The 26086-nt window shown below is 41.7% G+C and overlaps 1 protein-coding gene across 1 annotated transcript in view; it reads left to right on the forward strand.

The window, feature by feature from the left end:
- Positions 1–204: 204 nt before the first annotated feature.
- LOC134579202 (transmembrane protein 178B-like) overlaps positions 205–26086 on the forward strand; it is a 31623-nt gene continuing 5741 nt past the window's right edge. The window contains exons 1-3 of the mRNA XM_063438409.1: positions 205–761; positions 16110–16223; positions 17237–17374. Coding sequence (XP_063294479.1) covers positions 338–761; positions 16110–16223; positions 17237–17374 — 676 coding nt within the window. The 5' untranslated portion in view covers positions 205–337. The remainder of the gene's footprint in view (positions 762–16109; positions 16224–17236; positions 17375–26086) is intronic.

Below are 26086 nucleotides of genomic sequence, written 5' to 3' on the forward strand. Positions count from 1 at the left end.
ATTTTGGTACATTGTATCCCAGTGTCAGGGCTGTATATATTATATTGTTACATTGTATCCCAGTGTCAGGGCTGTATATATTATATTGTTACATTGTATCCCAGTGTCAGGGCTGTATATATTATTTTGGTACATTGTATCCCAGTGTCAGGGCTGTATATATTATATTGTTACAATGTATCCCACTGTCAGGGCTGGCTGTCCAGGCTCCGCCCCCGGTCTCCCATTCTCCCGGCTGCAGTGATACAGAGCGGTGGATGCTGTTGCCGCTGCGGCCGGTGTTGGGGCAGTGATTGCTGCCGGTACCGGAGCCGGTGTCGGTGTCCTGCCCGGGGGGATGCGGTTGCTGGCCGGGGCCGGGCTGTGCCTGGCGATGGCCGCGCTGGCCCTGCTGGCGGTGGCTCTGTGCACCGATCACTGGTACGAGACGGACGCCCGGAGACACCGGGAGCGATGCTGGAAACCGGGCGGCAAACGGAACGACCCCGGATACATGTACACCCCGGGCCAGCATCTCCCGCTGCGGGGGGCCCCCAGGAGCCGGGCCCCCAGGGGCGGGGAGCTCACACCCAGGGGGGTCCGCCTCATCTCCAGGGTGGGGGACCCCCTCATACCGGCCCGGGGGGCCCGAGAGATCCCCCCACTCCGCCCCTACCTGGCCATGGACTGCTCCCGCCGCTTCAACTCCACCGTGTCCGGGCTGTGGAGGAAATGTCACCGGGAGGGCTTCGACACGGACACCGAGGGGTTAATAGCCAGAGGTAACCGGGGAGGGGGAGGGGGTACAATAAAATAACAGGGGTGAGAGGGGGTACAGTGTAATAATAGGGGGGAGGGGGTACATTCTAATAATGATAGAGGGGAGAGGGGGTACAATAAAATAATGATAATATTAATAGGGGGAGAGGGGGTACAGTGTAATAATAGAAGGAAGAGGGGGTACAGTGTAATAATAGGGGGGGAGAGGGTTGAGTGTAGTAATAATAATAGGGGGAGAGGTGGTACAGTGTGATAATAATGGGGGGAAAGGGGGTACATTCTAATAATTATAAGGGGAGACGGGGTACAGTGTAATAATAGGGGGGGGGGAGGGTTGAGTGTAGTAATAATAGTAGGGGGAGAGGTGGTACAGTGTGATAATAATGGGGGGAAAGGGGGTACATTCTAATAATTATAAGGGGAGACGGGGTACAGTGTAATAATAGGGAGAGGGGGAACAATATATTAGGGGAGAAAGGGGGTACATTATAATAATAATAGTGGGGAGGTAGTACACTGTAATAATAAGGTTGAGAGGGGGTACAGTATAATAGAAATGGGGGAGGGGTACAGTAGAATAGAAATGGGGGAGGGGGTACAGTAGAATAATAATAATAAGAGGGATACAGTATAATAGAGGGGGAAGGGGTACGTTATTACAATAATAGGGGCAGAGGGGGCACAATATAATAGGGAGAGAGTGGTACAGTATTATAATAATATGGTGAGAGGGGGTACAGTATAATAATAGGGGGAGGGGGTACAGTATTATGGAAATAGGGGAAAGGGGGCACAGTATTATAATGTTAGGGGGAGAGAGGGGTAAAGTATTATAATAATAGGGGGAGAGGGGTTCAGTGTAATAAACATAGGGGGGAAGGGGGCACAGTATTATAATGTTAGGGGGAAAGGGGGCACAGTATTATAATGTTAGGGGGAAAGAGGGCACAGTATTATAATGTTAGGGGAGAGGGGGCACAGTATTATAATGTTAGGGGGAGAGGGGGCACAGTATTATAATGTTAGGGGGAGAGGGGGCACAGTATTCTAATGTTAGGGGGAGAGGGGGCACAGTATTCTAATGTTAGGGGGAGAGGGGGCACAGTATTCTAATGTTAGGGGGAGAGGGGGCACAGTATTCTAATGTTAGGGGGAGAGGGGGCACAGTATTCTAATGTTAGGGGGAGAGGGGGCACAGTATTCTAATGTTAGAGGGAGAGGGGGCACAGTATTCTAATGAGAGGGGGTACAGTATTCTGATGTTAGGGGGAGAGGGGGTACAGTATTATGATGTTAGGGGGAGAGGGGGTACAGCATTATGATGTTAGGGGGAGAGGGCGTACAGCATTATAATGTTAGGGGGAGAGGGCGTACAGCATTATAATGTTAGGGGGAGAGGGCGTACAGCATTATAATGTTAGGGGGAGAGGGGGTACAGCATTATAATGTTAGGGGGAGAGGGGGTACAGCATTATAATGTTAGGGGGAGAGGGGGTACAGCATTATAATGTTAGAGGGGGAGAGGGGGTACAGCATTATAATGTTAGAGGGGGAGAGGGGGTACAGCATTATAATGTTAGAGGGGGAGAGGGGGTACAGCATTATAATGTTAGAGGGGGAGAGGGGGTACAGCATTATAATGTTAGAGGGGGTACAGCATTATAATGTTAGAGGGGGAGAGGGGGTACAGCATTATAATGTTAGAGGGGGAGAGGGGGTACAGCATTATAATGTTAGAGGGGGAGAGGGGGTACAGCATTATAATGTTAGGGGGAGAGAGGGGTACAGTATTATTATATTAAAATAATAGAAGGGACAGGGTACAGTATTAAAATAATAGAAGGGACAGGGCACAGTATTATAATGTTAGGGGGAAAGGGGGCACAGTATTATAATGTTAGGGGAGAGGGGGCACAGTATTATAATGTTAGGGGGAGAGGGGGCACAGTATTATAATGTTAGGGGGAGAGGGGGCACAGTATTACAATGTTAGGGGGAGAGGGGGCACAGTATTCTAATGTTAGGGGGAGAGGGGGCACAGTATTCTAATGTTAGGGGGAGAGGGGGCACAGTATTCTAATGTTAGGGGGAGAGGGGGCACAGTATTCTAATGTTAGAGGGAGAGGGGGCACAGTATTCTAATGAGAGGGGGTACAGTATTCTGATGTTAGGGGGAGAGGGGGTACAGTATTATGATGTTAGGGGGAGAGGGGGTACAGCATTATGATGTTAGGGGGAGAGGGCGTACAGCATTATAATGTTAGGGGGAGAGGGCGTACAGCATTATAATGTTAGGGGGAGAGGGCGTACAGCATTATAATGTTAGGGGGAGAGGGGGTACAGCATTATAATGTTAGGGGGAGAGGGGGTACAGCATTATAATGTTAGGGGGAGAGGGGGTACAGCATTATAATGTTAGAGGGGGAGAGGGGGTACAGCATTATAATGTTAGAGGGGGAGAGGGGGTACAGCATTATAATGTTAGAGGGGGAGAGGGGGTACAGCATTATAATGTTAGAGGGGGAGAGGGGGTACAGCATTATAATGTTAGAGGGGGAGAGGGGGTACAGCATTATAATGTTAGAGGGGGTACAGCATTATAATGTTAGAGGGGGAGAGGGGGTACAGCATTATAATGTTAGAGGGGGAGAGGGGGTACAGCATTATAATGTTAGAGGGGGAGAGGGGGTACAGCATTATAATGTTAGGGGGAGAGAGGGGTACAGTATTATTATATTAAAATAATAGAAGGGACAGGGTACAGTATTATAATAATGGGAGAGGGGTACACCATAATAATAATTATAATGGGAGAGGGGTACACTATTATAATATGGGGAGAGGAGTGTACACTATAATAATAATAATATAATATTGCAGCATATAATAAGGTGTCGCCTGGTAAGCATGTTATTATTATTATTATTATTATTATTATTATTACTGCTACTGCAAGGGGCCACCTGGCTAGCACTATGTAATCATAATAAAGGGGTCACCTGTATAGCCCTGTATTATACTAGAATGGATGGGGTTCACCTGTATACAGTCCTGTTAATAGTAATAAGCAGGGTCACCTGCTTAGCAACCTATAATATTAACAAAAATAATGGGTCACCTGTATACAGCATTATATAATATTTACAATACTTCTATTGATGGAGTCACCTGTGTGTGTGTGTGTGTGTGTGTGTGTGTGTGTGTGTGTGTGTGTGTATATATATATATATATATATATATCTGTATGTAGTAGTGATAATAATAATTAGGTGATACCTGTATAGCCCCTATAATGCCAGGGAGGGGTCACCTATACAGCATCATATAATAACAATGAAGATAATATGGGGGGGGGGGTCAACTTAGCACCATATTATAACAACAATAAAATGGGGGGGGGGGGGGAGAGGACATAACCTCCAACACCATATATCACTAATGTGAAGATTAGGATAATATGAATAAGATATAGACTGTATATAAACACATGTAATAATATAATGCAGTCTATATATTGTATAATTTGGGGAGTATACGGATATGTAATATACTGATACTGTCAGTAAGTGTGTGTGTGTGTGTCTTCTCATTCATTGTATATTAATGCATCCCTTGTATATATTGACTGTTACCCATGGGGTTGAGGTGATAAAGTTGATTTTTGGGAGGGCTGTGGGGAATGAACATCCATTCTGGCACTGGAGTATTGAATGTCATGGCTGCAAGGGTTCTAATGATGCAATGTGGGGTGTGTTTAATATGTAATATTCTCTGCAACAAGGAATGATATGTATAGCTGCAGGGTGTGATAATATGGGCACATTATAGAAGCATGGCTTGTAATGTCTATATGTGGGGTGTGATTGTCTTTGTGTATTCTGTTGGAATGCTACAATCAGTACAATCAGGTGTATAAATGGTACATGGCTTAAAAACAAGAGAATACCATTCTTCTGATTATTTGATTGTCATACAAAGAGAGTTGTTTTTAATTGGGGGAGGGGGTGTAAGTCTCTTAAAGCTGATCTGGTCTGTCTAGGCGAATTGCTCAGATTGGGGATTCATTACTTCTAGTGATCAGAGTTAATAGATCTTTAAGAGGGATGGGGGGGGGGGGTGAAGGGGCCGGCGAGGCCTAGCCCATGGTGCTACAGCCTCCCATCTGGTTTGCCTATACAGTACCTGGATTATAGTCAGCTCTGTGATGAGGAGGAGGCGGAGGAGGAGGGTTTGATGTGGGTCAGTGGCCACAAGGGAGAGATGGGCTTTAGCAGAAAACGCATTACAATAGAGCATCTTGGCTGCAATGTATTTGTACATTCTCCTACACCACCACTGCCAGGTTACATGAAACGCAAATACCGGAATCGTAACTAACTAGCACGGATGCAGGCTTACTGATATCTGCAGTGGTGTCCTTGGCTTACTTGATGGGCCTTGTAGTCCACAAATCCTCAACTCACAACCTCCGAGAGGTCTCCCATCTCTTTCTGCTTTTAATTCAAGGTGATACGATAAAATAATAGGCGATCAAACAAACGTAATAGGCATAATGAGGATAATAAGTAGTCGTATTGTTTGTAAACAATGCTATTATTAAATGTTGTTTGTAAACAATGTAATTAGTGTAATTGTTCAATAAGGCTTAGGATTCCCAAATTGTATAGGACAGGCATAGACACTCCAGATGTTTTGGACTAAACCTCCTATGATGCTTTGCCAGCAGTATGGGTTTAAGAGCATTATGGGAGATGTAGTCCACAACATCCGGTGTGCCGGAGGTTGGCTATCCCTGATATAGGATATGCAGGTTAACCCACATTGATCGTTTCTGGCTCTGTGGCTCAGGGATATATCTATTCTAACAGAGGGCTGCTTGGCAATCCCCCAATCCTTTATAATAAGGGAGAGGATGAATTGCTAATTTGGGAGAATGTATGTATTATGGGGATGTATCAGACATTGTCTGAACCACCCCTCCACATACACAGTACCAGAAGGGTTAAACCTTTCGCACTGCAGCTTTTTTATTACTGCATCCCCTGTTCAATTTTTTTATATATTTTTTTTTAAAACCTTTTGTTAATTGTCTTCTGTCCAACAATATGAATAAAGTATGATCCTGTGTTATAAAGTAAAACGTGAAAGAAGGAACTTGGCAGTTAGTCCGAGAGCCTGCATGCCATAGAATCTTAATGCAGCCACTGTAGTTTGGTGCTGAATTAGTGAGTTTGCTGGGCTGCTGTCCATGGTTCTGAATTCTCTATGGGCCCTTCCATCAAAGATCCATTTTAGTAAGTAACATGCTCTAGCTATTTAGATAGAGGAAAACAATCATGTCTATAAAGTTTAGCACCGATACGACATGTCTAAGATACGAATATATTTACTTTAACACACTGATCATTACTTCTCACTCAGTTTTTTTTGTTTGTTTTTTTTTAAATGGCGGGATTTACTAAAAATTTGGGTAAATTGTGGCTATGGATGAATTAGAGATTTTATTTTCAATGTTACCCCAGTTATGTTGGAGTATATTTCGAATTTGGTTACGTGGGCCTAGAAATGACTATTATCTTGTCAGTCCTCTACGATTAGCAGCTTACAGAACAAACCCCAATGCTATTAGGGAAGGAAGGTATTGAAGGATTGTGTTTTTATTTAACATCAACATGGAAATAGTGCAGATTTCAATAGAAATTTACACTTGTAGAAATCATACACTTGTAGAGATCAGCACTGGAGTTAGGTAATTGTTTAAAAGGAGTTTTTAACCCTTTCCATGTCGGTGGCTGGCCACATGGTAGGGGGCGGAGGCTATAGTCAAAGGAATTCCTGTTGTATTCCTTATACAATAGAGTCTCTTTAAGATTTTACTTAATATTGGCTTTTGGAATTATAAGAAAGCTCTAATTGTGTCTGTATCATTGCTATATATAACCATAAATAAAAAGCCTTATAGTGACCACTATGGGCTGGCTTTAACATCTGCTTTTCTTTCCTTCCTATTGGAGCAGATACCATGGCTAACCAGCTATTATTCAATGTATTTTATTCCAATTGGATGCTAAAAGCCTTTAAATGGATGTTAAATGCCTAACAGGTAGATGTGTAAAAATGCACTGCATTAATATTTATATATTTATTTTTTTTGTTATCCTCTGGATCTGATGTCAAACATCTGGTCTCACTAGACCGCAGTTTAATGCGGGTTGACCCCACTGTCTTCATGATTGTACATCGTGGACTTTGTCACATGCTGAATTTGTGTTCTGTCCAGTAAACACAAAACATTGATATAATTGCTAGTGTCTCAAAGATTTCTACTGGGACATTCAGACAGGGCAAACCAGCCTAAGGGATACCTTGTTCCATTGGAAATACGGACATTCCACAAATACAAACCCAGGACATACTTGAAAACGAGAGAAATCTCAATGTATCCTTCCTGGTAAAATATTTTATAAATAAAATGTTAGTACATTGTTTCTAGTACTTAACTGAACTAATCAGCTGTATAACGGTACTTCTCTAACAATACAACTCAACTGGTCACTATACTACTAGCTGCCTGTCATACTAACATGATACTTGATTATACTACTAACTATACTACCCGTACTACACATGATTAATTTAAACTATTACCTCCACTGCTAGTTCTGCTACTCAGTTGTACGATTCAAGGATTCTCTATTACAATGGTGGTTATGAGTTAGATATTTCTAGAGTAAGATTGCCAAATTGCGATCCTACACTGCCAATCCTCCTAGCTTGTCCAGCAGAGAATCTTGGGAAATATAGTCCAGCAATTGCTGTAGAATAGTGATGTCCCGAACGGTTCGCTGGCGAATAGTTCCTGGCGAACATAGGTTGTTCGCCACGGACAGCGAACATATGCGATGTTCTGTGATCCCCCTATTCGTCATCATTGAGTAAACTTTGACCCTGTACCTCACAGTCAGCAGACACATTCCAGCCAATCAGCATCAGACCCTCCCTCCCACCTCCTAGACAGCATACAATTTAGATTAATTCTGAAGCTGCATCCTTTTTTTTTTTTTTTGTAGTATTTCTTTTTTTGACAGAAGTGTGTTATATTTGAGCATGCTAGGCTGAACGTGCGTATAAACCGCCTGTGGGCAGACTGTGTCAGGTCTTCGGTCACTGACCGAGGACCTGACACCAGGAAGGGGCCCGGCGGCTTGCCCGGTATGCCGCCGGGTGCGAGGCCCCTCCTGGCTGCCCGGCCAGCCACTGCAGACACCGGTCTGCAGCTCCGCAGTGAGCAGAGCTGCCCACCATGGCTCTGATGGTCTCGCAAAATTACATGGTCTGCAGCTCTGGAGCTGCAGACCGGGGGCAGCGGCCACCGGACCACCAGGGAGCCCACTGGACCACCAGGGACTAAAGGTAGGCTCTCTCACCCCCCCACCCCTCAACTCCCCTCCTTCTCACATCACCCCCCTCCTTCTCACATCACATCATCCCCCCCTCACTCTCACATCACCCCCCTCACTCTCACATCACCCCCCTCACTCTCACATCATCCCCCCCTCACTCTCACATCAACCCCCCCTCACTCTCACATCAACCCCCCCACTCTCACATCAACCCCCCCCCACTCTCACATCAACCCCCCCTCACTCTCACATCAACCCCCCCTCACTCTCACATCAACCCCCCCTCACTCTCACATCAACCCCCCCTCACTCTCACATCAACCCCCCCTCACTCTCACATCAACCCCCCCTCACTCTCACATCAACCCCCCCTCACTCTCACATCAACCCCCCCTCACTCTCACATCAACCCCCCCTCACTCTCACATCAACCCCCCCTCACTCTCACATCAACCCCCCTCACTCTCACATCAACCCCCCTCACGTCCGGTGCGGGATTGTGGTGGCTTAAGGTGGAGGCAAGTGCTTGACGTGGGGCAGGCTCTGCATTTCTGTTTGTGCCTCCGGTCCCGTCTTCGACGCCTTTTGCGTTGGTGGATTTTAATGAGGACTGCTTCGTTTAGCTGTGGTGGAGCTTGTTGGGGCTTCCTGCTTGTTATTTGCTTTTAAAATTGATTAAAGAGTCTGTCCAGCTTAGACTCAATATCCTGCCATGCTTTTCTGGTACCAGGAGGACACGCGGCTGCCGCCATATTGGGAGAGTCGCAGATGAGTATGTCAGCCTGGGCGGCTGTGCTCTGTGCGTCCATTAGCTCCAGACAGCCTCTCAGCGGTGGACCGGGATAACCCCCACCGGTCCGAGGGGGGGGGGTAACGGAGCTCCTGCCGGGAAGTAGCTGCTCCTGGGCATCCCAGGATTGGGAGATCGGCCGCCTCTCCCGTCCGGTGAGCACCAGGCCACACTTGCCACGCGGAGGTAAGTAAGACTCTGTCGAGTTGCTGACCGCTATTAAGCATGTCGGGTCGGTCAGGTAGGAGCAACATTGCTGGGTCATCCTCTTCTGGGGTGAAATTCGCTTGTTGATAGCTGCTTAAAGTGAGATATATTGAGGGAGCTCACACGAAGTGCGTCTTTCCTCCATGACAGCTAGGCCCTGCCCCCCGGAAGCTGCATTCTTGAGAGGAGGGACAGTGTAGCTGCTGCTGATTTAATAGGGAAATCGATAGCTAGGCTAGTGTATTCAGAGTCCACTACAGTCCTGAAGGACTCATCTGATCTCTGCTGTAAGGACAGCACCCCAAAAAGCCCTTTTTAGGGCTAGAACATCAGTCTGCTTTTTTTTTCCTGTGTAATCTAATTGCAGTTGCCTGCCTGCCAGCGTGTGTGTCAGGCTCACAGCGTATACTGTGCCCACTTGCCCAGTGCCACCACTCATATCTGGTGTCACAATAGCTTGCATTTAAAAAAAAACAAACTTTTTTGACTGTAATATAATAGCAGTCAGTTTCCTTCACACGTGTGCGTTTCAGGGTCTGCCAGGGCACAGTGTCACACCAGTGCAACTCATATCTGGTGTAACAGTAGTGTACATTTAAAAAAAATAATACAGGGGGCTTGTTGTCACCTTTCGGGGACCCTTGGTGTTGGACGTGGCTGGGTGCAGGAAGAGACCTTCAATGACATCAGTGAGGACAGGGAACGGGACATGGCTAGCTTGGTATCCAACCTTGTGCAAATGGGGAGTTTGCGGTTGTGCAAATGGACTGTTTGTGGTGCGTTAAACGGGGAGTTTGGTCTGTCACTGTGAAGCAGGCGTAACCCTTACACTACCTGATCGATACAACATCATACCTGATGTTTTAAAGCACGTTATTCCAAACAACTTAGGAATGTTAGGTGATTTATGCCCTTTATGGATTAAAACCAGACTCTGCATCAACTATGTAATTTTGGGAGTTTTGCCATGGATCCCCCTCCGGCATGCCACAGTCCAGGTGTTAGTCCCCTTCAAACAACTTTTCCATCACTATTGTGGCCAGAAAGAGTCCCTGTGGGTTTTAAAATTCGCCTGCCCATTGAAGTCAATGGCGGTTCGCCGGGTTCGCCCATTCAAACATTTGCGGAAGTTCGCGTTCGCGAACCGAAAATTTTATGTTCGCGACATCACTACTGTAGAACCATGAATGTGCATCCCTGCTCCAACAAATGTTGGCATTTTATCATAGTTACATTTCCCTAAGGCTTTATAAACTCCAGGGAGCTATAGCTAGTATAAATAATTCTACAAGATTCTACCTTGTCTAGAATGTGACTCCTTAAACATCAGGTTAGCTCATACCACCACTACCTGGGGGAAAAAGGCATTTTATAGATCAATTAGCCAAATCCAGCATAGGAGATACATAACAATAAGACAGCAACGTGGAAGGTCAATGTCATATATTAATCAGCCCCTGTCATATCAGAGTAATTGTGCTTTGGATCAGCCGAAGTGTGACTCTGTGAATACCTTTTTGAGTGACGCTATGGAAAATTATGCCTGATCAGTCACTTTCACAGTAGTTCGACCTTCAAAACTCCCTTTGCCCTTCAGTATTTTGTGCTGAGGAGTGCTATGAAAAATAAAGGAAAATGTGGTCCATTTGGGATTTCCCCAAGTGGATTTTTGGCAATTGATCAAGGAATTTCACATTGAAGCCAAAATAGCTAAGCTGAGGTGAGTTGTAAACTTTTTGAAGTTTTGCTTTTTAGCCTAGAATTTAAAATTCCCAGGTATGTTCCCAGTTTAGGTAGCATATATGCAAAATCGAATTCCAAGACCGTATCAGCACCTTTTGTAATTAAAAATATATATATATTTATTATTATTTTTTTTTTTTTTTTTACTTGGTTATTCTCTAAAGTGAGAATTGTCAAGAATTCAAAGTGAATTTAAAGCAGATCAGTCACTTCCTGGGGTCTTTTCATAGTTTGTAAAGACCCCAGATATTGATGGACATCTCCGCCTTGTGTGCTGGGAAAAGTGACAAAACATGACGGAGGTAGAACCGCCTTTAGTCAGGTTTTCCCAAGTGGACATAAACAACAGAAGTGACAGCGCTAAGTAACCAAACAGAAATAAATTATAGTAGGTAAAGCAGCACACCTAAAGCTGATGGGACCACCTTACAGACGCAAGATATGAATACGCAGACAAAAACAGGAGTAGGTTGTGCCTAAAACTAATAATATATAAAACAATGATATTGAGTAATAATAAAAAGCAACAAAAAGTCCAAGGTTAAACTAATAGAAGTTTATAAAATAACTAGAAAAAGCCCAAACTTTAAGGAAAAGACCTGTTGGAAATTATTTTCTTGTGGAGATACGGGAGTCAAAGACAACTTTGGATCCGTATCCACATAGAGAGAAGAACAAAAAAGAAAACCACAATGGTGTAGTATGCCACAAATGAGTAATGCATGATGGCAGATCTTTATGGTCTTACTCACATTTTATAGAGCTAATACAAACTCTGGTGTAGTTCGCATTCAGCAGGGGTTGATCCCCCACTGGTGGGATATTTGTGAGAATACGTCCAGCAGATATCTCAGCAATATGGTAACCCAAAAGAAAGCAGGGAGCAATAGTGTTCTCTGTATAAACCCAATTGAAAATATAAAATATTTAAGGCACAAGTTGTATGATCTCCACCTAGGAGATCCACCTAGTAAGGTCTTCTTTGGAGCTGTAAACAGGATAAAATAGAGGAAATAAAAGTGGGGGAAAAAAAGGTATATGGCACAAAAATAAAAGTAGCCAATATTCCTATAATAGTACTATAAAATGTAAAATAAACCACAATGCATTTCGACAATATTGTTTTGGCTCTATAAAATGTGAGTAAGACCATAAAGATCTGCGCATCACACATTACTCATTTGTGGCATACTACACCATTGTGGTTTCTTTTTTGTTCTTCTCTCTATGTGGATACGGATCCAAAGTCTTCTTTGACTCCCCAATCCCCCCAAAAATAAGAATTTCCAAAAGGTCTCTACCGTTTTAACTTTTTTTTGTTATTTTTATACATTTCTGTTATTTTAACCTGGGACTTCTTGTTGCTTTGTATTATCTTGGTTTTTTTATTGCTTTTTACTACATTGTATTATTTTTTAATATCATTGTTTTTATATATTGGTAATTTTAGGCGTAACCTACTCCTGTTTTTGTTTACCAAGTGGAGCATTTACCATAACACCAAGTAGTGCACTTTTTACTGTTTTGTTATTTCACTGAAATTTCAAAACTGTGTTTTATAAGAATTTCGTAAAGATTTTATCTTTATGGCCCCAAAGAGGGCCCGTAGTATATGGGCGCCATAGAAGGACTTTCCTTCTTAAAGAGGGACACTTGGCAAGTATACATTACACTCCTCATGTAAAGCCAATCATAGAACATCTAACTTGCTCTGAAAGCCTTAAACGTGCTAACAGTCACTGGACTATTCAGCCGTCATTATTCACCTAGTAAATCCCCCTGCAGTAATAATTAATCTAGATCCTCTACGTTAATTTCTTACACAAAAAAGGCAGAACTTCATCCTGTTTAATTCAAGCAATCGGATACAACCGCATACATTTCCTACCATTGAAGAGTTCCTTTAATCCACTATAATCCACTAACCTCGATCATTTTTATCCAGGCACCAGCTCCCTGGATGGAGATAACTTGTAAACATGCCAAGTTCTGTTCTGCTTCATGTGAAAACCAGTTGATTTTCTTAATGGCTCTTTTAAAGTCTAACACGTTAAGCCAGTTTTGGAGCACTCTATACGTTAACGTGTAAAGATCTGGAACATAGAATGAGACAGCTGATTGCAGTTCATGTGTAATTAGACTGTGCATTATAGCATGAACAAAGACGGGATAGCATTGAGAAACTAATGTCTTTCTCCATGAGCATGATTAAATATTAAAATGACTTTTAGAGGATGAAATCAGCATGATTTAACCTGCTAGGGATTTGGGAGTATTAATTAAAGTGTGAATTGCGGAAATTGACAATGGAATTGCAAATTTAAGGCTAAAGTAACTGAAATTGAAACATTCTCCAATTCAGCACAATACTCGGCTAATCTGGCCTAAGATTTGCAATTCAGTCTCCAACTCCATATTCAGTGGATGAATCTATGTCTGATGAATTGGTTCTAAATCTGTTCTATCAATTACAACGTAACCCATTCTGGACCTGTGCAATCATGACATTGTTTGTGTTCTATAAAGCACAGTTATTATGCCGGACCCCAAAATCATTCCATTCCCTTACTGTGTGTCTTTTATCTGTCTGTGTGTTCAGCCAGCTGGATGGGTTCTTGCCAGCCCCTATTTTTATCTGCTGTATGCCAGAGTGGCACCTCCCACAGCACTTCAACTTGTTGAAATTACTTATTATCCTCAGTTTAGTCTACAGTCGCAAGAAAAAGTATGTGAACCCTTTGGAATGATATGGATTTCTGCACAAATTGGTCATAAAATGTGATCTGATCATCATCTAAGTCACAACAATAGACAATCACAGTCTGCTCAAACTAATAACCCACAAAGAATTAAATGTTGCCATGTTTTTATTGAACACACCATGTAAACATTCACAGTGCAGTTGGAAAATGTATGTGAACCCTTGGATTTAATAACTGGTTGAACCTCCTTTGGCAGCAATAACTTCAACCAAACATTTCCTGTAGTTGCAGATCAGACGTGCTCAACGGTCAGGAGTAATTCTTGACCATTCCTCTTTACAGAACTGTTTCAGTTCAGCAATATTCTTGGGATGTTTGGTGTGAATCGCTTTCTTGAGGTCATGCCACAGCATCTCTGTCGGGTTGAGGTCAGGACTCTGACTGGGCCACTTCAGAGGGCGTATTTTCTTCTGTTTAAGCCATTCTGTTGTTGATTTACTTCTATGCTTTAGGTCATTGTCCTGTTGCAACACCCATCTTCTGTTGAGCTTCAGCTAGTAGACAGATGGCCTTAAGTTCTCCTGCTAAATGTTTTGATAAACTTGGGAAATAATTTTTCCTTCGATGATAGCAATCCGTCCAGGCCCTGACGCAGCAAAGCAGCCCCAAACCATGATGCCCCCACCACCATACTTCACAGTTGGGATGAGGTTTTGATATTGGTGTGCTGTGCCTCTTTTTCGCCACACATAGTGTTGTGTGTTTCTTCCTAACAACTCAACTTTGGTTTCATCTGTCCACAGAATATTTTGCCAGTACTGCTGTGGAACATCCAGGTGCTCTTGTGCAAACTGTAAACGTGCAGAAATGTTTTGTTTGGACAGCAGTGGCTTCCTCTGTGGTATCCTCCCATGAAATCCATTCTTGTTTAGTATTTTACGTATTGTAGATTTGCTAACAGGGATGTTGGCATTTGCCAGTGACTTTTGTAAGTCTTTAGCTGACACTCTAGGATTCATCTACACCTCATTGAGCAGTCTGCACTGTGCTCTTGCAGTCATCTTTACAGGACGGCCACTCCTAGGTAGAGTAGCAGAGAGTAGCAGCAGTGCTGAACTTTCTCCATTTATAGACAAGTTGTTTTACCGTGGACTGATGAACAGCAAGACTTTTGGAGATACTTTTATAACCCTTTCCAGCTTTATGCAAGTCAACAATTCTTAATCGTAGGTCTTCTGAGAGCTCTTTTGTGCGAGGCATCATTCACATCAGGCAATGCTTCTTGTGAAAAGCAAACCCAGAACTGGTGTGTGTTTTTTATAGGGCAGGGCAGCTGTAACCAACACCTCCCATCTCATCTCATTGATTGAACTCCAGTTGGCTGACATCTCACTCCAATTAGCTCTTGGAGAGGTCATTAGTCTAGGGGTTCACATACTTCCCCCCCCCCCCCTGCACTGTGAATGTTTACATGGTGTGTTCAATAAAAACATGGCAACATTTAATTCTTTGTGTGTTATTAGTTTAAGCAGACTGTGATTGTCTATTGTTGTGACTTAGATGATGATCAGATCACATTTTATGACCAATTTGTGCAGAAATCCATATCATTCCAAAGGGTTCACATACTTTTTCTTGCAACTGTATGTATCCAAGAGCACGGTGAAGTCTGTTCCTTGTGGGCCTGTGTTACATTGTTACTCACTTGTGCCTAATTACACTTCTGTGGCTCAGTCCAGGAGCAGCATGTCCAATTACTGAAGTGTATCTTCCCCTTCTCGGTCTCTCTGCTCTGCCGGTGACCACCTCCTGTCCGCTGCTTGCACCCTGACTGCTAACTCGCGCTTGCAGTACCTCTCACGGGCGGCTCCCTTCTTTTGGAACAGCCTGCCTACCCCCCCATCAGACTCTCCCCTAGTCTTTCATGGTTTAAGAAGTCCCTCAAAACACATCTGTTTAGAAATGCTTATGGACTCCCAGAGTAACTTATCTATACTTACCAAAGTCTGTCTCTTGCTCTCCTGAAAGAACCACACTCTACTCTCACCTCCAGTTCTGCTTCTTTTCCCCCTGGTTTGGTGGCTGTCACCCTTGCTGCCCTGTTGTGTATTTGATCCCACCTCATCTAGACTGTAAGCTCGTTTGAGCAGGGCCCTCATCTACCTATTGTTCCTGTGTCACTGTGTAATTGTCTCATTTATTGTAAATCCCCCCTCCCCCCACCCCCTCTTCATAATATTGTAAAGTGCTGCGGAATTAGTTGGTGCTATATAAATGCCAATAATAATAATAATATAATTTAAGGGACTTTAAGGTGATTTAGCAACTCAGGTGCCATTTGCTGAGTGATTAGTGTCTTACAAACGAAGGGTAGAAGATGCATTGTGGGATGGGATCAGTTGGATACAGAAGGAGGGAGATCTGCACTGATGCATTTGACTGCAGTTAACCATTTCTTCCCTCTGAAAACTAAAGTGTTATTTTTTAATGTGCTCTATGTTTTAGGAATTGTTGAACGTTGCACTCCAGTGCGTTACCACTATACTTCATCTTCTCTGCCTCCCAACTTGCCCATCAACGTCACAAAGACCATCCGACAGGATGAGTGGCATGCTCTCCGTAAGTACATTTTATTCCAACAATCTGTGTGTATTGCAGCTCTGTGTTCTGTTTGGAAAACCGGAGGCTAGATTCGCTATGGGTCATTAGGAACTATTGAATGTGAAATTCAAAGGAATAATTGTATATGCACCTGTGCTGCATCCTGTGTTATCCAGCCTGACTAGCTGAATGTCACTGCTCAGAGCAATGCAGGATCACAATCCTTGTCAGATGAGCACTTTCAGCTAATGAGCATGTTCTGCATTGGCACAGTTTGCTCTATAGAGCCATTCAACTTTTCCTGCTCTACAAACCTGGATGTGACGGGTTCGGCGTGAGTGCCCGGGGGGGACCCAATTAAGTTGTCAAACAATTTGAGTATAGTTTGACATCTTACCATTGGATGACATCAGGCCATTCCTGGCACCATAACCACTACAGCAAGCTATGTGTGTCTCTTTAACATCGGAATGTTAGTAATGGGTAATATGCTTGGTAGATCATTCATGCTGCAACATAGATTAGATATCCTAAAGAATTATCTTTTTAATTTAAAGATATTGTTTCCTTAAATTCAAATACTTAGGCACTCTTAACACTGTACCCAATATAGCCGTGTGTAGTGGTGATGGTGACTAGAGTGTTCCTTTTAATAATGATGACGTGTGAAATATAATATCTAGATCTTTGTCACAATATTTACACGTCTAAAAAGACTGAACTACAAATTGACTATTATTGTGTTTTGCACTTTGTTTAATAACCACCTCGAGTTGTTTGGTAAATGTCATAACTTAGTAAGTATATTTAAAAATTAGAGCTATTTTAGGGGACAGATTTTGGTCTGTTAGGACATATGAGAAAAATGCAAACAGAATGATCATCTTTGTGTATATTTTAGCATTATTTTTCTATTTAATCTGGTATGGGGAAGAAATGTATTTCTCTGTAAATCATATGCTGGTATTAGCTGTTAGTGCTGTGGATGTGGTCCTAATACTTTGTTACTATGAGCTTTTCCTCTCCCACAGATCTGAGAAGGATGACTGCTGGCTTTATCGGGATGGCTGTTTCCATTATCCTTTTCGGGTGGTTAATAGGAGTGCTGGGCTGTTGTAAGCGGCATGATCTAATGCAGTATGTGGCTGGGCTACTGTTCCTCATGGGAGGTAAAAAGAATATTTATTCTACTTTGGGTCAACGGAGTGTCCTAATTATCAGCTATTGACCTGCCTCGTAACAAAGAGGTCGCAGATGGACTGCAGATTTCCTTATGAGGCTAGTAGCATAGGAAAGGGAGGGGTTTTTCTGCAACACACTCAATAATAGAATCCCCCCATGGGACCATATTCACAGATTTGCTTGTTACATTGTATGTAATCACATTATTATGTTGAAAACACACACACAGTTTTCACTTGTATTTCATTTTTGTTTTTAAGCAAATTTTCCACACACCATGCACTAACTGATCAAAACAAGATAATTCAATGCTGTAAGGCTTGTCATAAAGAGATGTCCATTTTAATTTAGCTTTATTTTTTTTCTTCTAGTCATTAATTTATGAACTGACTGATTTATATAGGAACACTGGTTTTTAAATGAAACCACACGACTAGTGACGTTACTTGCCATTGTGACCATCAAATCCAAAGAGGGTCAGACACTCGAGGTAGACAGCAAGTGTTGTAGAACCAGAATACCCACAATGCTTTGCTAGTGTTTAGAACGATGTAGCATCATTGGAGCAATAGTTTTACAACATATGGCTCTACAACCTTTTGTCCGTCCATGATCGAGTCCGTGCAAACCCCTTAAAATGTCCCGGTTGTTTACCCTAAACCTCGCTTTAATCATGGAGAAAGGCATTCTGGGTACACGCAGTCTCACTCTCAGAGTAGATTATTATGAGGATGACCGAGATTGTAATTCATCCTAAATGGATGAATATGTTAACACTAGCAGTATCAGTCTGAGAGAGAATGCATTATACACAGTACTTCCTGGCTCTTCACGACAATGCTGACTACTGGATCTTTTTTTTTTTTTTTGGTTAAATTTTATATTCTGTTTAACATGGGTATGTTGACTATATTCAGTCCACTGTATTACCATTTTGCTTTTAACCTTACTAGAATAGTGTGTGCTGTTATTGTTGCATACCCTGTTACATTGTTACTATTAGTTAGTTACTTTGATTCAGTTTACTTACTTTGAATTGTGTTATCTGTCCGTGGTTTATATGTCGAGCTAAGAGTTCTGCTCCATGCTTACCAAATAAGAAATATGTATCCATGGTTATTTGTTGCACAATTAGCAGCTGTGTAGCTTCTTCCATCCTGGTGTATAGGACTGGAAATATAAAGTTTAGAGGTAATATGGCGCTGCAGAAGCAGAACATTCCCCCCAGAGGTCTTAACATTTAATTCAGGAGCATGACTTACAAGTCTCTGCTTTGCCAGGCATTGCATTCACGTTGCCATGGCATTAGCCGTCATCGCCGGGCACGCATGCACCATTAGATTCTCAGAAGTCGAATTCAGTGCAATAGGCAGACACGTGTTGATTTTAAGATAGAGCATTTATCTCAGAAAATACATTTTCCTACAATTCCACAGATAGTCAGCAAAAACAGACTGACAACTCTGAGAATGGACAGAAGCTTAGAGAAGCTCAATATATAGTTTTTGCTCCCTTGTGCCATTACAAAGAGAACCTATACCATTGGCATATCAGATTGACACCAGCAAGTTCCCTCTGCACAAGAGAGAGCAACTCTGGACAATAATTTATGTATTCATTGGAGCTCGTCAGTGAAATGTAGCTGATACCCCTGGAGCACAGTGAGAATGGGGTCCACGTCTGGATTACCCTTTTAACCTAAGGGGAGCCTAAGCAAATACAGTGAAGCAAAAAAATATGCGAATAAACAGAAGCTTAGAGAAACTCAGTAGCGTGTCCTTCGGTAAATCCCTGCATATTCTTGATCTCTGATGAGAAGGTTGGCCTTGGAACCTCTGATTCCAACCGTGTCAACAGTGGAGTAGGAAAGGGGGGAGGGAGAAATCTTATCTTCTATCTATATTATGGCTACTTCAGGGTCCAGTGTATCCTTGCCTGGAGAAGCTGAAGTTCATGGCCTAGCTTTTGGCAGTCAAAATATCCACTCTCCATGGAACCAATAAAATCATCTACATTGGAAGTTTTCTATATGAGCTCAACAAGAATAACCCATTGATCTGTATAGATGAGAACATTTTAACTGCTCCTTCCCTGACTCAGGTCATGGGGAGTCATCAGACAGAACTGGATCCTTACTTTGAGCTTACCCAAGGTCCAAATTTCATCTCTCTCTGTGTTTTGGAAATCACTAGTCAATTCATCATATAGTGACTAAATATGACATCCTCTAATTGTCTACACATTCCTTCTTGGGATCTGCCACTACCTTTGAACATTCCACCCAAGTCTCAACTTGAGCCATTAGATACAGTGAATTCCATTATAATTGTACTCCTAGTAGCTCTTATATCAACCAGAAGATCATATCAGATATTAAGGGCATCAATTGTTTTCCTAGACAAGGTGTTCCTCAATTGCTGTCCAAGGGTGTTTCTAGGTATCATATCAAAGAGGTAGTTTTACCAGTATTCTTTCATGAACCTAAGCCTCAAGTATAGAGACTTGTTTTTCACTTCACCTAACAAGGTGCTTTTTCATCTCCCTTAGATAGGCAACACAATGGTGGAAGTCCCCCATATTATTTGTACCTATGTTGTCAAGATGAAGTTATATCTACTTTAACATTCAGGTCAATGCATGGTGAATGCTATTGTTGCAACATACAGATTTCAATAGGATGTTCTATGTCCCGACAGCTTCTACAGCACTGGAGAGGAGGTGAGTATTTAGTTAGTCGCTCCTCATGCAATGCAACATTTTTCTTTATGAGCTAATATTTATTCTGTATAAAAACAGTAAGCTAGAGGGAACCTATAACAACAACCCAACATCAGTGATGCTATGGAAAAGAAAATGTCTGGATATGGATACAATTTCCGTAATCCTTACTCAAGGCCGAGATTTGGTGTTGGTTTTATAGATAATAATGGTCAGATAAGTAGATAAATAAATCAGTGTGATTAATGTAGCAACAGAAAATAGATTATCATACGTGGCAGTGCAGGGTTTTACATTGCAGGGTTAAAACAAAGGGGGGAATGTCAACCAGACCACTTCTTAAAATTGAGTGGTCTAGGTGGCTATATGTCCCACTAAATCATAGCTGTACTCATTATGCACTTTGTGGCCTTCATCGCCTTTACTGCTATGCCGACAGGATGCCATTGACTTGGTGGTAAATATAAGAAGGATTATCTGCATAATTTGTTCACTTTAAGGACAGACAGAGAAGACTGCATTGTACAGAATAATATTGCATGAACTTGTCTAGATTAATGTGAACACTTCAGAATCTAATGCTTTTTCTTTCCTATGAGCACAATTAAATATTTATATGGCTATCCAAGGATGACATCAGCATGTTACTCATCAAAACTATAGGCAAAATGTGAATTTTATTACATGACGGGAGGCAAATATTTTGCTGTTTTAACACTCTGCTAGCAATGCAAACGAGGCTTGTAAAGGACGGCAGTAATGTCTTCTGAACGTATCTCCCCGAGACCATTCTGCAGATCTCAAGATGTCACCAAGAGAGGCTCCTGCTGAAAAGGCCCAGGACACTGCTGCACACCTTGCAGAGGGTGCACCAAAGATGGGGTCCACGTCCACCAAATACAGCAACCAACGTGCCAAAGTAATTGAAGAAACGGGGTTGTGAAGTCAAACATAAGAAATTAGTAGTTCTCCGGAACAGGAAGAGCACAGAGAAGAACTTCCACATTCCGAGAGAACCCCTTCCATACCCTCACACCATGAGTAATGGTAGGAGTTAATATTCTGAGTGGTGGTCTGGGCAGCTGCAGACCCAACCTCATTTTGGACCCTCCTACTGCCATGTGTGGTTTGAGGGAAAAGTAAAGCTTCTCCTCTTTTATATTGTTACATTCTTGGGCGGACAAGGTTTAAACCATCTGCCATTATCAAATGATTAGTTAAATTTGGAATTAATATGGACATTGCTGGACACTTCAAGCTGTTTTTGGTCCTTTTAGGTAATTTCAGATTTATATGGATGAGCTTCGTTCATGGGCTCTTTAAAATTGGCAATTTCTTTGTGGATTTGTTGGAATTTGTGGTTTGGTGAATAACTGTGACTGTAACGAGCTGTATACACGGTATCTTATACTCCCACAGCAATAATCTGCCCTAATATGCACTGTATACTGTGACTAACTCAAAGCAATAAGCATGACTTTTTTATTGTGTGGAACCTTCTGCTGATGAGGTCAAAATTAATATAAACAAACAAAACTTTGACACTCTGCCAGGAATTGAGACTGGGAAAGTAGAACCGAGGAGGTCCTTCTGTTATCAACCCTAGTCGATCTAGGAGTAATAGAAATGGAGTGATGTTAATTAAGTCAGCGTGTTGGCGACATTGAGGTGACTGCTCTGCTTGGGGAAGTGTCCTCAAGCAGGGCAAATCAAAGAACAACTGAGTAGGAGTGCGGGTGGACCTGAAGTGTAACACCCACCTCAGTAAGGCGTTCACAGCAGGGGAGTGGAGTACCAGGGAGGGCTACGCAGTGTCCTTGTAAAGTTTTAGCAATAAACTATAGTCCTGGCAAAGCCAAGGCACACATTGCATTGGAAAAACTTACTGACTCTCTATGCTGATGGACAGATGTGAAGAGCAGAGCTTGGAGTAATGATTGGCCGGAAACCAAGCTAAGGGGTGCTCGGCTTTAAATATAGCAGCGTGGATTTCTACACTTAGTTTGATATTTTTGGGCCTTAAAACAGATGTTTATACACTCCAGGTCTGCCACGGTAACGCTGCAAAATTCTGCTTGATGACATTCACTTCCCCTTTATTATCCTTGATGTATAACAATATATGTTGTGTCTGGATCCAAAGGCATTTAGTCTAATAGTCTGTGTTGCATGCGTTGGACAGTTTGGTTCACTAACGACCGAGGACATTACATAATTATAGTCACTGATGGCAGGGTTGCATACTTCTTTTCTGCATATTTTTAAATACAGACAACTACAAGACTATATACAGTCAATTCCACGACAACCTCTTCTGATCAGAGACCTAACCGCATTCATGAATTCATGCATGGATATAGATCCTCTAGCTCATGGTATCTTAGACTTGGACTCTCTATTGCAGTTCCAACCACAGATGGGTCCTATGCGCTTTGTGGGCTATTGGAACATATCTACCGGGGGAGACCTTCACTCCAGCACATTGGCAAAAAACACTGCTTACTAGCTAGCCATACAAAAGAAACGGCATACAAACTTTTATTGTGCTGGTATAGCACCCCTCAATGCCTTCAGAGAACTAACTCCTCTCTTGATTATCTAGGCTGGCACTGCACACATTAATCTATATCTGGTGGGACTGCCCCCTAGTGAAAACCTTCTGCCGAATGGTTCCGGACGCTCCACCACCTTTTAGGCCAACTCCACTGTTACTACATCATACATCCTAGGTCTAGCTACAAGAAACCTATCATTATAAGAATATTAAATGTAGCCAAACACATTATGCTTTAATTCTGGAAACGACCTGACAGTCCGCCAATGAAAGTATGGTTTACCCAGATGGAGGAGCTCCATGGTCTTGAGAAGCTGTGTTATGGTGCCATAAACAACCTACCCATTTACATACCTCTTTAGACACAATGGATACTAACAACGAATACACAAGGCTTCCTAAACTCACTGTAGATACCACTCGGGTGGGAAATGTTGATGATTTAACTACCTATCTCCTTTCATTACCACTCTTTCTAACATTTTTCACTTACTTTTGGTTGTAGTTTAAATGTAATGGTGTCATTCCATGCATCATGAGAACTCCTATTCTCCGGTTCTCTTTTCCAAAGAATATAATTTTGGTTTTACATAATTGAAGGCACGTGAATACTTGTTTCTTTCTTTTGTTGAGAGACTTGCGAATCTCATTAGTCTGTCTGTAAGTCCTGCGAGACTCATTTTGTTATTGTTTTTGAAAATGTTCTCAGTAAAAAAAGAGATTCATAAAAACAAGCTTTATTAAATTATAGTAAGTGATATTAAAACTCTCTGTAAGTAACAACGTAACAAAAATTGCATTTCACAGTCATACCCCTAAAGAATTCTACACACCTATTAGGCTCTGTCTAATTCAGCGCAATGACATCTACATGTGAGTGACAGTGAATGAATGAGTCACAGGCGAACGAGCATAATGTGATAATGAAAAGTAAATTAGCCACAAAACATTTATTTGAGGCTTAATAAACAACATATGTGCTTTATTTCATTTGTGAAGTTTCTCCATGGAAACTGCAGATTTATCTACCAAACTGCAATGCTTGAAACGTGACCGTTTAGATATCACTTATATTTGTAAGGCAGGCTTCATAGTGGATGAATGATAAGAATGTGAGTTATAAAGTTTTCCCTTTACAGGCAGCATGAAAATCTGTCTGTCCCTGCTTGATATTTACCACTATAGTACTTTGACAATGGGAAATGCATCCATCAAGCTCAGCTTTTCTCACATTTCTTTTGGCTGTTGATCCAAAAAAACAAAACAAAAAAATTGCTTTGCTTTAGGCAAAATCTCTTTTTTTCCAGTCTAAATGTGTGACCCTGTGTCCTATGTATAGTTCTGTTTATGAATAGATTTTTAGACAATGTTTTGTAGTTGCCTTGAATATATTTGTATAATGTTATCATATCCTCTCTGAGGCGCTGTTCTTCCAAACAAGAGATTTAAACTTTTTAACCTTTCTTCATAGCTGATATGTTCCATAATAGGCATAACTGAAACATGGTGGGATGAGACACATGACTGGGTAGTTAACTTAAAGAAATGGTTACACATTATTCAGGAAAGATAAAAAAACAAGAAGGGTGGTGGGGTATGTTTGTATGTCAACCATGAGTTAAAGCCAAATCTCAAGCAAGTGGAATGTGACAAGGAAAACGTGGAAGCTTTATGGGTAGATAGATGCTTTGGGTAAAAGAAAATAAATTATTGGTTGGAATATGTTATAAACCACCTAATGGTAATGTTGATGGAGGGAGAACAGCTCTTAGAGCAAATTTGGAAAGCTCGACATCTGGGTAACATTATTGGAGATTTTAATTGCACGGACATAAATTGGCACAGAGGGACTAGTAGTTCAGCAAGGGGAATCAGGTTTTTAAACATGTTGAATGGCACCGTACTGTCACAACTGGGACAAGCACCAACGAGAGAGGATGCTTGTCTGGATCCTTTTTATTAATTGTGTAGCCATCCTCTGCACTTTTTCTAGTGCCATAATATCCTTCTTTAGAACAGGTACCCAAAATTGCACAGCATATCCAGTATGTGGTCCTACTACCAGCGATTTATAAAGAGGCAAAATTATATTTTCATCCCGAGAATGAATGCCCTTTTTCATGCATGACAATACCTTACTGGTCTTAGCCACTGCTGATTGACATTGCACATTGTTGTCAATAACAATTCACAAATCCTTCTCATTTGTTGATATTCCTAATTCACTACCATTTAGGGTTAAAGTTGCTTGTGCATTCTTTACCCCAAAGTGCATAACTTTGCATTCTTCTACAATACATTTCATCTCCCATTAGAGTGAATTTTGATCTAGACTAGGGGTCCCCTTTTTTTTTTTTTTTTAACTTGAGTTACCCCCTGACAAGAAGTATGCCCCTCATATTAGCTAAATGTTTGTTATTAATATAGTTACTATTACTTCAAATGTATACATTATTCTCTGCCGTATCTTCCCCCCTTTCCTTTGCCTCAAGCTCACCCTGCTGCTCACAGTGCAGATATATTAACACACACATACAATGTACCACAGGTTGGGAACCCATGATCATGACCAATTTCTTTCAGTTTGAACACTAACCTATTGTGAGCAATCATATCAAAACCCATGGCAAAATCCAAGTAGATCACTTCCACTGCAATACCCTGATCTTCTACTCACTTCTTCGTAGAGTGCAATCAAGTTGGTTTGACATGACCTATGTTTCATAAAACCATGCTGATTATTGCTAATAATAATGTTCTTCACAATGAATTCCTGAATATTATCCCTTAATAACCCTTTAAATACTTTCCCAGTCACAGAAGTGAAACTCGCAGATCTATAATGTCCAGGCAAAGATTTTGAACCCTTTTTGAATATAGGAACCACATCTACATTACTCCAATCCTCTGGTACAATTTCTGAAAGACTAGAATCTTAAAAGATTAAGAAAGGAGGTTCACTTATTTCCAAACTTAGCTTATTAAGTACTCGTGGGTGAATACCATCAGGCCCTGGAGCTTTCTTTACATTAACTTTCTTTAGTTACTGTATCACCTTGTCTTGAGTCATCCATTCACCATTTTTCTGCATGTTTTTTGCAGCATATCTCTTGCAATAGGACCTTACTTATTATATACTGAGGAAGAATAGTTATTTACAATTTCTTCATTTTCCTGGTCTTCATTACCTAACATGCCTATCTCTGTTTTCAGTGTTCCCTATATTTTCATTTTTTTTTTTTTTTAGAATGTTTGTGTATATATAAAATGTTTTGGGGTTGGTTTTGCTTTCTTTAGCTTCCACTTTCTCAATTTCTAGTTTAGCCACTCTAATTGCCTTTTTGCATGCTTTATTGGCTTCCTTATCTGTCTGCTTGAATTACCATTTTCTTATTTTTAATCTTATTTTACTTTCCCACTAAGCCAT

Source organism: Pelobates fuscus, chromosome 12 (assembly GCF_036172605.1).
Source record: "Pelobates fuscus isolate aPelFus1 chromosome 12, aPelFus1.pri, whole genome shotgun sequence".
In the NCBI taxonomy this organism is placed as follows: Eukaryota; Metazoa; Chordata; class Amphibia; order Anura; family Pelobatidae; genus Pelobates; species Pelobates fuscus.